The sequence below is a fragment of the Lepisosteus oculatus genome, chromosome 3 (genome assembly GCF_040954835.1).
Source record: "Lepisosteus oculatus isolate fLepOcu1 chromosome 3, fLepOcu1.hap2, whole genome shotgun sequence".
NCBI classification, from domain to species: Eukaryota; Metazoa; Chordata; class Actinopteri; order Semionotiformes; family Lepisosteidae; genus Lepisosteus; species Lepisosteus oculatus.
Genome location: NC_090698.1, coordinates 69926951 through 69941998, shown reverse-complemented (window position 1 = coordinate 69941998; position 15048 = coordinate 69926951). Strand labels below are relative to the sequence as shown.

General features: G+C 44.5%; 1 protein-coding gene across 1 annotated transcript; it reads left to right on the top strand.

Annotated features, from left to right (window-relative positions):
- The first annotated feature begins 1505 nt into the window (after window positions 1-1505).
- ankrd34bb (ankyrin repeat domain 34Bb) lies at window positions 1506-12893 on the top strand. Its single transcript, XM_015363230.2, has 2 exons — window positions 1506-1843; window positions 8434-12893. The coding sequence occupies exon 2, from the start codon at window positions 8485-8487 to the stop codon at window positions 10081-10083; it is 1599 nt and encodes a 532-aa protein (XP_015218716.1). The 5' UTR covers window positions 1506-1843; window positions 8434-8484; the 3' UTR covers window positions 10084-12893.
- Window positions 12894-15048: the final 2155 nt, after the last annotated feature.

Here is a 15048-nt window from a genome sequence, read left to right as displayed (position 1 = left end):
CCTCTCCATTTAATCCCAGCTCCTCCCATGCCCAGGGCTCAGCATTGGCATATGGATGTCATGAGGTCCGCCTGGCACCAGGGCGCCCCATGTCCGTGGCCTGTAGGCATAGGCCTCATCCCCGACATCTCCCGCATCCTGGGCCCGGGGCTTGGAGGGCCTCACCCCGTGATCCCTTAGTCTTGTCGAATCTCTGTTTCCCCTTCCCGGGGATTTTAACCTTGCGTCGTCGCTGGGTGGACTACTGGACTGTGTCCTGACTCCTTTTTGGATTGGATACCTGTGTCTCTTCCAGGGTTCCCCGTCTCATGAACTGTCCCTGTTTCTGCATGAATAAATCCCTGCTTCTTTGCTCCTCAGTAAGTCTCCTTTTCCTCCAGACTCTACCGCTCGCACTGGGTCTGATTACAAGCCCAGGACGGAGTGCAGGAGTAAACCCTCACTCCAGCTGGTGCTTGCTCAGGAAAGTAGAGACTTGATCCCGTGGTTCTGATGTCAATGAACCTGCATCATTGACAGCTCAAGATGAACTGTGTCACTAAACACAATTATCCAGTAATGTAATGTGGCCATAATGGGTTGAATCCAGTGTTTATGGACAATTTTCTTTTGCAGGTGTTAAATTCCGACAATTCAATTTTTTAATTGCATTGCATTAAAACCGCCCACTGAGTCAGGCTAAGTAGACTTTTTTTATTTTGTGTAAATAACAAAGGGTTTTTTAGGTTTCTCTATCAGCATGAACAGGCACACCAAAGACCTGACCTAAGATACCTGGACATCCGGTAAGCGGAAAGCTGGCAATATTACTCTGATACTGCGCTGGCAATATTAGAGTACGCACCGCATTACCATAATGGCAGCCACCTCTCATCTGTTCCTTTACAGAAATAAAGAATAACACCTTCCAGGACAAGAAAAGGTGTCGGTTTTCTTATTTAAAATAATGTCAGAATCAAAAAAGAAGTCACAAGCTGATTGTTAAAAGAAAAGGTCCCGCATCTCCCCTCACAAAAAAAGAAGTCATCTTATCTGAGTAAAGAAACTGGTTCTTCTGGGACTGCAAGTTGTACATATGAGACAGGTTGTGAACTTATAATAAGCAATGTCTGGCTATGCCAGTTTATCAGTGTAAATACCTTTGTGTCATTCACTAGATAGGAGTTACCCTGCCATAACACACTTTCGATTCTTCAGAAATAAAACCTGCTGTTATATCCTTGTCAGACAGCCAATGTGAAGGAAGCACAAAGCACTCTTTGACATCATGTATTTAATACACTTCCACTGTTCAGTTCAGTACCAGTGTGCTGGACAGGGCAGTGGAGAAACTTTGCCGGGGCTCCAGCTCCACCTGAGGGGACACCCTCCTTCCTCTGCTGTCCGGCCCCTCTTTAGGGACAGCGTAAAGCCCATTGGATGGCTCCAGGCTGTCAATCACCACTGAGACCACGCCCCCTCAGGTCTTATCAGACCTCTGCGCTGAGCAGGAAAGCAGACAACCTGACTCCCTCCAGCTGACTGCCCACTCTCATGCTGCCTGTAATTGCAGTACCTGTCACATTTACAGTCAGAGCTGTGGGCTTCTGTTACAACCCCGCCATGTGAAACATCAAGTGTTTTGTTTTTGAACCAGTAGTTTTAGAGTAGAGTTCTACCCCACTCATACACACACAGACACACTTCACTCCGGGAAAGATATCCATTTCTTGTCCTTTTACCCCTAAGTATAAGACTTACCACAAACCTCAAAGCTGGATTACCTTTTCATTTGGCAAGATGTAACATGCAACAAGCCGGGGACTGAAGTGCTCTGCACAGGATTCATGACGAAGCTACACTGGTAAGTGCCTCATTACTCACATTTTTAAACTATTCTACTTGCAGCTGTTGAACAGGTAGAGAAGTAGTATGTGTGGTCTCTCTAAAACCTCAAGAAATCAGGATCTGTCTTGCACTATGTAAACTCTGGTACAATAACAGCCTGCTATAATATTGGAAATACAATGTAACATTTCCAGCTTACATTTTTTTTTTAACAATTGGGTGAAGGTTATCTCTAAATGTCTCTGAAGTCCTGTCTTTACTGTTTATCACCTGCCTCACAGTTCCTCACTGTGGTTGTGTTTCATACTCCTGTTAGTTATGATGTCCTCGTAGCTCAGAGAGATGACTGATACACACAGATGGTGTGGGTTGATCACTTACTCTGTGGAAACAAGCACACAGTACTGACTCACATTATATCTGCTGTTAGTGCACACTGAAGAGAAGTGTGATAATTCAGTACAATTCACAAAGAACTTTGCAAATCCAAATATCTATATTGCTATTTTAACAAACACAAAGTTGGGATGACACCAATGCAAATAAAATCCCAAGGTTTATTCTTTCAGGCAATGCAATCTGGAAATTGTATCTGAAAAGACACACCTATAAAAACATAAGAAACACAAAGGTGTCATTTGACATTTCTAGCTTATTTGATTTTTAGCAGTCCATTGATAATATGATCTCATCATTTCATTCAGCCATTGTACCAGCTTCATCAACATGGCTGGGCAGCTTGTTCCACACTCCCACCACCCTTTGTGTAAAACTTTCCCACTGTTCTCAGGTTTAAGTGCTCTTCCCCATATTTTCCATCTGTGTCCTCTGGTTCACGTTTCTCTTTTGCTTCTAAATGAGTCCTCTTCTTTGACTTTAAGGATTTTGAATACTTGAAACAGGTCACCTCATAGTTTCTCCGTTCACCTAAAAAGATTCAGTTCGTTTAGTCTGTCACAGTAGGGCATTCCTTTGATTCATGCCAGGAATGTATCTTTGTCTCCTGACTAATCCAGGAACAGCAATTTCTTTATATAACATGGTGACCAAAATTGCACTCAGTATTCTAAATGAGGTTTCACTAGTGTATCATTCAGTTTAAACAGAATCCCTTAATTTAAATTATATGCTTACACTGTCCTAACATTGTGATTTCCTTTTAATTCCTTCCCCTCATTGTTTTGAAGATGTAAATGATGCGTCAACAAAAACACTTAGTCTTTTACATAAGTAGCCTCTTCTAGCTCAGTGTTTCTCCTTTTGTATTTATCATTCATGTTATTGCTACTTTCTCATTTGCGTTAAATTAATTTAAATCTTTTTGATTTTTGTTTTGCTGCCCCCAAAAGCATCTGCTAATCTTCCTTGGTATGATCTGCAAACTTGACTAGTTTAAAAACCAGAATTTAGATTATCAATATAAATGAGGAGGAACAAGATTGCCCACTGCCTGCAATTTGACAATAACTGCTTCAAATAATCATTTATTTTTTTAAATTATATTGTATGCTCTGCGACTTTCATTGACGTTGTTTGCCCTGCCCTTTATAATTCAATTTTCACCTTTCCCCAAAACCCCTCATCATTAAGATGATTCTAGAAGATATATTGCTCTATGAGTACTTGTTTTGGTTCTGTCATGTTTTCGACAGATGGGTGGTACATGAGGAATTTGTCAGTCAAGAGGTATTACAAATTGTAAGAGGACAGACTAAGATCGTTGTGTGGTCCACATTACCCAGAAGTCTGTGGGGAAGGAATGGCTGCCCTCAGTCACCTGACCAGTTTTGAGAAGGTGATTGGTTAGCTGATACTTTAAAACACAGGAAGCAGGAAACAAGAAGGTCAGTTAACATCTGCTCTCTTTCTCTGGAAGATGGTAACCACCTCAGCTCCTGAGGGGACAGCATACTGCTGTTGACTCAGAAGTGATTTCAGTGTCACGGTTGCAACAACGCTTGTTGCTGTGATTGTTGTCTGGACTTCAGGATTTGTAATCGTGGTGTTCCGAGAGCTGTGGCCTTGAGCATTGACTCTCTGTTCTGATGTTTGACTGATGTGAGGTGTAGCTGTTGGGATAGTGTTTTACTTTCTCCAGCCACCTGGGAACAGCTCCTCTGTCACTTTCTCTGCCTTGGTGCTCTGACAAATTGGGATACATTACCTAACTTGTGGTTTTCTCTCAGATTCTTTTTATTTGAAATAACTCCACAATTGCAGTGCATAAGTGAATAACTGAGCACACAAGGGACTTAACTGGGGACTCTACACATTTAGAGAAGCCATTGGTAATCACTGACCTTTGATTGAGGTTTGTGGATCATCACTCCTGCTGCTTTTCCGGGCACACATTAGCTTTTCACAGGCACATGAAAAGAGATTTCCCTGCCTGTTTCAGGAGCCTCACCGCAGTTCACAGAGAATGGTCAGCCTTCTGTGAAAGAAGAAGGGGTTTGCTCCATGCTTAGGAAAAATGGTTAAAAATACTCCGGGGAGGCGCAGTGGGAAGCATTGCTACCTTTTAGTGCTGGGGCCCCGGGTTCGAATCCTGGGGTGCTGTCTGGGTGGAGTTTGCATGTTCTCCCCGTGTTCCTGTGGGTTTCCTCCCACAGTCCAGAAACATACTGGCAGGATAATTGACATGGCGAGGTTGACTCTGGTGGGATTGTTTGTGTCTGTGTGTGCCCTGTCATGGACTGGTGTCTCGTCCGAGGCGTACCCTACCTCGTGTCAATTGCTTGCTGGGATAGGCTCTAGCCCCCCAGTGACCCTGAATGGGATAAAGCAGTTTGAAAAGGGACCGATGGATTAACTCATCTGATTAAATTTGTGTTTTTCTCATTTTAATTTTAAATTTCTAAATTTTCCTGAAAGCTTTCAAATTTCTTTTTGCAATTTTCATAAGAAGAAAAAAAGGTGGCGGGTGTTTTACATGCAAACATTAGTTCACCTAGCCGAAAGAAACACAAGGAATATATCCCGTAATTTGAGGGCACAGTTATATTTTTCAGTGCATAACTACATTTAAAACATCAGCATTACTCAGCAGGTAAACAAATAACTGGTGTTGGGCAAAACATCACTATAGAATATTCCAAGCCTATCGAAGGAAATGATTTCCAGAAGGCAAAGTGGCGCTCATTTAGATGATACAGCAGGGACGTGTCAAGGGGTTTAATTGCTCAGCAGAGTGAAAAAAACTGATGAGCCTTCAACAAGTGTGATTCAGTTGTTGTGAATTTATTTTTCTCTTCCATGGAAAAACACAAATCACAGAGAAATGATGCACAGCTTTGTGTGGGTACCAACCCGCTGTAAAACATCAGCAACCACAGTGAGATATTATATTATAAAACTCTGTAATGTTACAAAATAGAAGTTCAGGAAATATTATTCCAGGAGATCCAGGACCAGGGCTGGAGACCCCTGATTCAGGGTGACCTGTAAGACTAACTGGACTGGGGCTCCCCAGGACCAGGGCTGGAGACCCCTGATTCAGGGTGACCTGTAAGACTAACTGGACTGGGGCTCCCCAGGACCAGGGCTGGAGACCCCTGATTCAGGGTGACCTGTAAGACTAACTGGACTGGGGCTCCCCAGGACCAGGGCTGGAGACCCCTGATTCAGGGTGACCTGTAAGACCGACTGGACTGGGGCTCAGTGATTCGTTTATCTTATTCAAGGCAAACTCAGGGTGAAATATACAAATGTTCTTTAGTAGCTCCCTAAATCTCCTCTTAAAGAAATCTGAAACCATTGTAAATGTACTCTGTGCACAGTTATTAATGGCAAAAAACAGACACTGGAGTTAAATTTGAAACATTTTCCTGTTAGCTCTGTCATCTAACATCAAAAACATTTATTACCACTTGTCTATTGTAATCTATAAGCAAAGCAATGTTTCCTCCCGCCCCAGTAAGAAAATAGACCAAAGTGGGCTAAACTCAGAAGGGAATTATCTGATGAAGCTAAACGGAAAAGACAAATGCATAAATCCATTGTTATATTGTTTTTCTCCAAAATATATATTATGATCATTTTCATAAATGATGGGTGGATATAGATTTTAGCTCAATAAAAATTGACTTTTCTCTTTCCATCAGTTTAGTCGGTTATTACGTTAGTTGTACTAAGCGGTGCCTGACTGTTTGTGGTGTTGTTTTATTTTTTCAGCTGAGACACAAACAGCAGGTGACTAATTACTCACAGGAGCAATGGGGATAATCAGTTCAGCTGACTCAATATAAGCTTTGAAGGTGCATTTAGAAGACCCTTAAATAAATATGTTTATAAAGCAGAATAACAGTATTAACCCATCATGATTAGAAGTCTTTATTTTAGACTGCAAAATTAAGCCACAGTGTCTTGAAATACACCACTAACAGAACACCTTCCTAGACATAGTAAGAGATGTATATGCAGCGGAGGTGTCACAATCCTGGTCCCAGAGCGACAGCATATCCAGGTTTTCTAGATCTCTTCAAAGCAGCTGCACCTTAGGAGCTGGGAGAAGCTGTTTAACTGGTCCAGGTAGGCCAGTAATCATCTGATTTCAGTTAAGAACTGAGCTGGAATGAAAACCTGCACCTGCCCTCCAGAATCAGGATTGTGCATCCCTGTATATTGTATATATTGTAATATTCTATCAATAATATTATTCATTAGATACAGTAGGATTCTAGTGGTAAAATTGTCAGTCTTGTTCCTAGGGATCTTAGTGCTTGTCATTTCACCCAACTCTCACCCATCTAACTGACCAATAACTGAAATTATTATTTTCCTAATTGAATTGAACAGTTTTGCATTGCTAAAAATCTCATTCTAAATGTTTACAGGGCACCATGACAAAACAATCTCGAATATTTTCAGACCTGTAAGGAATGAAAAAGAGCTATTATCCAGATACATTTAATTAAGTAATTGAGGGCAGACCCTGTACTGAGAGATCAGATTCCCCAGGTCTAGACCTAGAGAGACTCAAGCCTTTGGATTTTAGAATCTTAAAAGCCTTGAACAGCAGCTAAAGATTATTTTATTCTTGCCCAAATAAGCAAATCAATCATTCCTGCAAAGAACCAGTCAGCAAAGAGAAATGGTTTAGAAGGTCCATTGTCCAACAGAGTTATCGCATTATTCCAGCACACTGTGCAATAGAGATGGGATTTAAAATGGACTCCCGAATTGAATGACCGGCTCTGCAAACTATTAAAAGTTTGCTAGATCGGTCTCATTGTTTAAAGCAGTGCAAGGCTGCAGCTCAATCCAATGTAACACCTTCACATCAAAGCGTTAAAATACTTCTTTTCAGGTGTCCCCTTTTTGGGACGTGTTCTCAGTCCTTCATTCATCCCGTGAGGTACATTGTTTCCCTACCATGATTCCCCAGCTCGGAATCTGGTGCAGATCAGCTTACTCGCTGGCCCTGCTCCTGCTGAAGGTGCCCGGGAATTCGGAGTTACTCCTGTAGTCTAGCAAGTTCCCGCAGAGCAGGGACGACAGCCCTCTCACCCTCTTGTCCGTCCCACTGGGGCGTTTCACGTTTAGGTCGATCGCATGGGAAGAAAGTGAAACTCCCAAAGCGAAGCAGCGAAGTATCGGCAGCAGTGGAGGAGAACTGAAGGTCGGAATACGACCAGACATAACGCTCTTTCCTTTCACAAGCATTCCTGCACACAGAAGCCCACTCCATCTTTTCTACACATTCCTCACCTTGAGTTTTTAATCACCTTCAACAAAGAGCTTTGAATGGCAGGATATTATTTTGAAAAGAGTCATTATCCCTGCAGTCTTACTCCCACACACATTGTATCTACGCGACAGGCTGCAGTGAGGTCACATTTAACCCTGACCCTTTCAGCGCTTTTCAATGTCTTCCTTTCTTTTCCCGCATTTATACATTTCTTTAATTTTCGTGCGCCAAGACATGACATTCTACCAGCAGAGAAAGACTTTCTGAAAGGTGCGGAAGCAGACAATGAGCTCTTGACGAGAGGTACCGCGGCTCGCGGCTCAGCTGATATATCCTGATCAGACTGGGCTTTTGTTTCCCAACCTAGAAAACTTTCCGTCGGGTTAAAGGACAGCGATTTGAATAAACCTGAAACGAAAGTGGACTCGAAAAGACATCGTCTGCCGCGGTTCTGATGTTTTCTAATGTTTCCATCGAAACGTCTTCACAGGCCAATAGATTGTGCTCCCTGTCCTCCACCAATTCCACCGCGATGGAAGTCATTTTAGTCGGGAAAAAAAAAAGCCATCAAGGATAACCATGCTAAAATAGATGACAGTACAGCGCAGTGCACTCTGGAACCGACAGCCAGCCTTGAAGGCAGCGCAGGTGAAAACCATCTGCCATACTTCCAAAAGGGAACATTCAGTGATTAGCTCAAATAGATTACGTGTGAACTTACAAGGTCAGACGTATTATCAATAAGCTAAAATAAGATTGTATTTCATTTTCAAGGTGACTCCCGGGGCTTGGGATGTAGAGAACCAGCCTACCCGACGTTGGGAGGTCTCCCGTTGCTACTTTGTGCTCTAGGTGGAACAAGACGTGGGGGGAAAGGTTTGGGGACTGACAGGCATCTCATTCCTGGTTTTGCTCAGGTCCTGCTGCGCCGTGCGGATGAAGCTTGAGGCCCTGACCGGGTAGCCAGGATGGAGGACGCCATGGAGGTGCGGACAGACGGCAACTCCCTGCTGAAGGCCGTCTACCTGAGCCGGCTCCGCCTGACCCGCCTGCTCCTGGAGGGGGGCGCCTACATCAACGAGAGCAACGACCGCGGAGAGACCCCGCTGATGATCGCCTGCAAGACCAAGCACGTGGACCAGCAGAGCGTCGGCAAGGCCAAGATGGTGAAGTACCTGCTGGAGAACAACGCCGACCCCAACATCCAGGACAAGTCCGGGAAGACGGCGCTCATGCACGCCTGCCTGGAGAGGGCCGGGGTGGAGGTGGTGTCCTTGCTGCTGAAGAGCGGCGCCGACCCCAGCTTGGAGGACCACTCCAGCTGCTCCGCCCTGGTCTACGCCGTCAATTCGGACGACAAGGAGACGCTGAAGGTCCTGCTGGACGCGTGCAAGGCGCGAGGGAAGGAGGTGATCATCATCACCACGGACAAGCTGCCCTCGGGGAGGCAGATGACCAAGCAGTACCTGAACGTCCCTCCTCCTCCGGATCTGGAAGACCGCCACTCGCTGGTGCCCTGCATGTCCCCCTCGGAAATCGAGCTCAAGACCTCTCCGGTAACCTCCGAGCCAGAGAAGCACATCTTCAGCTTCAAGGAGCAGTGCCCCCACGCCGCCACCACCAACGCCAACTCCCAGCCGGGCTCCCCGACTCGGAAGCCCAGCCCAGCCAGGGGGGTGGCGAAACTCCTGCACCTGCAGCGGCTGCACTCCGAACCCTGGCTGAAAATCCCCCCCTCGCTGCTGCTCCTGCAGCAGAACAAAGCCACCTCCCTGAACGAGGACCTGCCGGACATCACCCCCGAGGAGGAGCTGTCCCTCAGAATCAACGGCCTGGCCTTCCCCAAGGCACCCATCGCCCGTCACCAGAGCATTGATGTCAAAGACGCGGGCGGCCTGAGTAAGACGTTCGAGCAGTCTCCCGGCGGGGGAGGGGGCGTGTCCCGGAAGATGTCCTACGATGAGTTACACTCGCTACACTCCGCCTCACACCCAGACATCAGCCGCAATTGCGGCGCCATCCCTGTGGACAAGGACCCCGACTGCATCCAGAACCTGGCTGTCTCCAGCCTGAGGAACATTGTACAGAGGAGGAACATCGGGATGGACCACTACAGCTCAGACTCCCAGCTGCCCATGTACACCAGCCACGCGGAGGACGGCAAAGGCCTTCTGGAGAAGAAGAAGCTCGTCTCGGTGCACCACTCCACGCTGTCTGGGTCCCGGGAGTCTCTGGAGAACGTGTCTGCTGCTCAGGTGGCTCGGAGGCACCCAGGGATGTTGGAGCGCAGGGGGTCGGGAGCCTTGCTCCTGGATCACATCTCCCACACCAGGCCAGGATACCTCCCCCCTCTCAACCCCCACCACCCCATCCCGGACATTGGGGCCATCAACAGCAACAGCAGCAAGCCAGCCAGCGCTGTCCCTGGGGGACCCAAGCCCCTCATTCCCTCGGCTCCCACCTTTCCCAAGGATCTCAAGTCCAAGAAGATGCTGCTGCGGAGGCACTCCATGCAGACGGAGCAGATCAAACAGCTGGTGAACTTCGAGGAGATTTTTGGTCATTAATAAGACACCGGCACCGGTTTCTTGGTGCTCCACGGCAATCTGTGTGCTGCACTTTTACGGCGTTTCCACTGTGTTATCACACATTCCTCTCATGCTTTCTAAAAGGGGTTCCGCAATTCGCCATGAACTCATCGAACTGCTGTGTACCCTAACAGGCTTTCACAACACAACGTATCTTTGTAGGTGCTAAAGCTGCTGCAGTGATTCCAACGAGATTCCGAAAGCCTATAATTCTTTTCTCACATTTTCAGAATAATGACTTAAAACTGTTGATTGGCCAAATATCATCATTACGATGGCTTGTTCTGACAGCGAACACTTAACCACGGTAGCAAGTGCTGCACCTTTGAAAGGTTTGGCAGAAATATCAGAGAGGCAGGCTCTTCCACTCCTCTGCTTTACGGGCCCTCCCACCGATCTTTCTGTCTAGTGGTGACCTGATCAGACTGGGGGTAGATCTGTGCCCTTCCTGCCTGTTGGTGACATTCATACAAGTTGCAAGCAGACATGTGGGTGGCAAGAGTAATCTCCCTGCAGCCTCGCCAGTTTCAGCAACAGAAAACTAAAATATCATGGCAGGAATATTTCTTGAAGAGGTGTTTGTGAATCGTCTTGTGAGGAAATAAAACTGGTTAGCACGAGTATAAAATCAAAAAAGAAGATTAGATGCATCACATTAAAGGAACAGACAACAGAACAAGCTTTCCAGTGGTAATGGCAGTGTGTTGTGTCTTTTAAATGTTCTTTGTTTCTTTCTGCAGGATATTTCCCAATAGATATGTGCAGAGCATTCAATACAAAATGCTACAGTGATGGAGTAGATAAAGTGAAGTCATGCGCCATCCGCTTAAAACAGACAACAGCTGGAATGCACAACATTTCAGGAAAGTTTCTAAAAAGCATGACGGCGGATGGAAGCTAGTTAGATGTGGCGGTAGAAAGGACAGTCCTGATCAGCAATGGTCAAAGAGCTAAAGGCTAAGAGACCGCTGGGAGCCCAGAAGGCATCAGTTCTCAGTCTCTTCAAACTGTAGCCCAGCTGACAGAAACACTCTGTGTTCCCTTCAGAGCTAAAGCCATCCACAAAGATACCATCCGTGACACCGTGCCTAATAATGTGGCCGGTCACTCCAATCATACCAGCTATAGAAACCAACGCAAAGCTGTGTAAAACCGGAGTGCCGCAAAGTGCTTTAAACAGAAGATGGGAGCAATAAGAAGAATTTAGAGGAAGATGATTGCTGAGCCAAGTGGCATCTTATGCTGTTCCATTCCCCACAACATCGATGGACCATCAGAAAGATTAAAAACAAGAAGGTGACATGTTCTTCATCTTGCTCATTCGGTTCAAAGTAAGTCCTAGAAGCTTAACCTCCAAGACTTCGACACTATCTATATTTCCTTTTGTAAAACTGCCACCAACTTGTCTATTGTGTGACATCATGCTGAACACAGAGTGGGGGAAGTTGCTTTTCAGCGGTAATCCATGACAGTGATAAGTTAAGGTCTTTTAAAACAAACAGGAAGTCGAGAGCTAACTTTAATAAGTCATCAGTTACAGTTATCTTTGTAGTGTGTGTATAGTTACTATGTAAAGTAACATTTTATTCTTAAAATCGATTTAGAAAAGTTATCCATTGTAATGGAAAACTATTTAAAAGTAACTTTCACCAACACTAGCTAAATATCTAACAGCGCAGTGCTGTACCCCATAAATCTCCTGAACGTGGCTTGCTAAAGTCACAATCCCCAATATACTGTAGTGTACAACACTGAACAACGCTTACCCCTGATTCCAGCTTTACATACAATCTAAAAATGAAACTAAAAGCACACATCCAAAATCAACAGAACATCATTATAATTGCACATCTGCTTATAAAGGTTTATTCCTTCACTGGGAGATTCTGAGAGTCGATGGTATTTTCAGTTCTATTTATAAAAATGGTACACAAATGGTCATGCCCTCTGTGCTTGCATCCTGATGGTGTGATGGGAAAGGTTTTCAGTAAGCGGTGCCCAGATTTGATTTCCTCATACAGCCTTAGTGCAACGGGTTTTGAGAAGTGTTTGGTCTTATTATGTTTGATAGCGGCAAAATACAGTTTTCCTTCCTCTCCTGCAAAATGAATGGCCCAAACACTGCCCACCTGCCTGCTCTGGAGTGTGAGTAGAGGAAGAGCAGCAACAGCGAACACGTGGTGACTCACCGCTGACCGCTGACCCCTCCTGTTCAAGCCGTTTGTTTATTTACCAATGTAGAAGCAAATACTTAGGTTGTTTTATTGCTTTTTAAATGATGCTGTTCATCAAAGAACAGCACAGCCATAGCTAATGCAGAGATGCAATATCGTTGAAGGCACTGTACGGGGGATTTGGAGTGCATAACAAGTGTCTGTTTCTATTGACATATTGCAGAGGTGACAACCAAAAGCTGTTTTTGAAATAAAAGACTTTACTGCACCAATTTTTTTCTCTGTTTCTGCAGTGTCCTTCCTAAATCTGCAAAGAAAATCTGCATCCAGCATAAAAACCTTTCCCTGAAATTAAACAAGTAGATGTGGAAGGAACTAGATTACATTTAGATGAACTAAAGGTTTTCACAGGTGTATGTATAGAGAATTACAGCAGTGATAATAAACTGTATAGCTTATTTAAAGGCAATCATTTCAAAGTGTTTACAGCAAACATTGGTGAGACAACTTGTGAATGTCATTGCAAAATGAGTATTAATAATACATGTTTAAGAAGTATAAGCTAAACATGTTTGTAAAAACATGCATGTAAGAAATTACAGACGTATCTGAAGGAAAATTAATATATCCAATACAATATATTTGTGCATAATAAATCTATATTGGAAAACGACAAGTCCAGTGAATTATCTGTTATAGTCATGCTTACAAAACATGAGAAGTTGGAAAGTGTCTCTTTCTTCTTACATAAAAAAATCTGTAAATTTCTAGTGCACTGGGAAGAGGACAGGCGATTTAAGGGTGTTTTTAGTCTGATGTGAATGAGGGAACATCTGAATGTTCATCCAGCAGCAGCTCTGCAATTCTGACACTGCACTCTACAGCATAGTCCGTGCCCAAAGAGCCTTTTGACTTATTACTTCTTTCATAACACCTTCTATTTAAAACTCTAATTGAAGGTTTGCAGTTCAGACAGTAAAACAAAATGTGAAAGCTAAAATCATACCATAAATGTGGATACATTACCAGCTCCTCATTCCAGAGCCCTGAGAAGCAGAATCCAGCCTGTGCTCTATTCTGCCTCATTTCATCTCATATCTACTTTCAAAGACAGCCTGGGCTGCCCTTTAGAACTGTGTCATCCACCTACACAAAACGTCAGCCTGTGCGCTGTGTGCAGTATACATAAGATATGAGTGCGTTTGTCATGTTCTCCTGTGTACACTGACCATGAGAACTCAAAACATGCCGCCCTGCTGTTAAAAGTCCCCTTCATTAATCGGTAATGGGAAAATTCTCCAGACTCCAACTGACAGGTGGAACTGTACATACATCAGAGGTGGCCTGATGCAGAGATAAGGTTGCAAGACGAGCAGACAGAAAGGATACTGGCAGACGCAACTGCAGAAGGCACAGTGAACCGGTAACCGGTAGCAAAACGTTTCACTCTCTGGTGCATTCATCTTTTGACCTTTCACCTCTGCATCTTCCTTCTGAAGCAGCTCTTCGCACGTGTTAGTTTGCAATAGATCACAACTGCAAAGAACTATTATGATTCATAAAGTTTTTAAAAAAAATGTGATTTGTAAAACACTTCTGGGGCTGAGCTTGTTTTTTTCCAAAAGTCGTCTCAAATAGCTGGGCTCTTACAAATCCATCCCACCAATGACGTAAATGACGCAGGGGTGGCTGTACTGAATGGGATCACCATATATTCAAGTGCAAAGAGACTGGCCCTCTGTACCGTGGAGGAAAGGTAACAAAACACTCAATCTGTTGATAACAACAGATAAATGTTCAGACTAAACTGCATGCAAGTGAAAATGTTCTAACCACAAAGCAACAATCTAGAAGGCTTCAATACCAGCTCCTTGCACTTACTTCACACATTTCATCTTGAAGTCTATTACAAAGTGCTTTAGAGGTGTTTAGAACCACATAAAGCTCTGGGTGCAGTTGAGCCAGGAAACTGGGGTGCACACCCCACTGTTACAGATAGCTTCTTTATACAAAAGGGTACTGGAGTGTGGGACCCCCTAGTTGTTGACATTCAAACCCTCGCTTCCTTCAAGAAACAGCTACATGATATCCTCATATCAATTAGATACCTCCAAACAGGTCAGACGGCCTGCTCTTGTTCTTGCAGTGTATTCTTTATGTGTGACAACCAGGTAACGAGGTGTTAGGTGCAACACTTCTTCTGAAGGATGGCACCTCCTGCAGCACAGAACCCAAGGTTACCTGACTGGGGCATTGGCTTGGAAATTCAGGTCCAGAGGGAAGATCGCCACCTACTGGTCCACCAACACCCATGGTACCGTGTGATCGAAATATGTGTAATTGAGTCAATCGCTCCACACATTCTCCTATTGTTAAAAAGAGGAGGGTTCTTGCAATTTTGCTGGCCCTTGTTTTTTTCCCACTACACAGAGAGACTGTTCTTTTCAATCTGAATGCATGAAGTTTGCTTTCAGCCGTTGACATTCTCAAGATTTTAGAGATTTTAGACGTGGATTTCAGAATCTGGACTTGATATCTGGAGCTTGACGCTAGGAACATTGTAGGATCCCAGTTGGTTGAAGTGCTGACATTGTATGAAAGGGAACTCGAATACCAGCAGGTGGGAGGTAAGGTGGAGGAGGGGGTCTATGAATGGAGCAGATTAACTTGTTAACACAGTGAGAGGCCGCCTTCTGGTAATGAATCATGAGCTCCAAACGGCACTTCTACATTTACATTTTTACATTACCGTCACATCGCATCCACAATT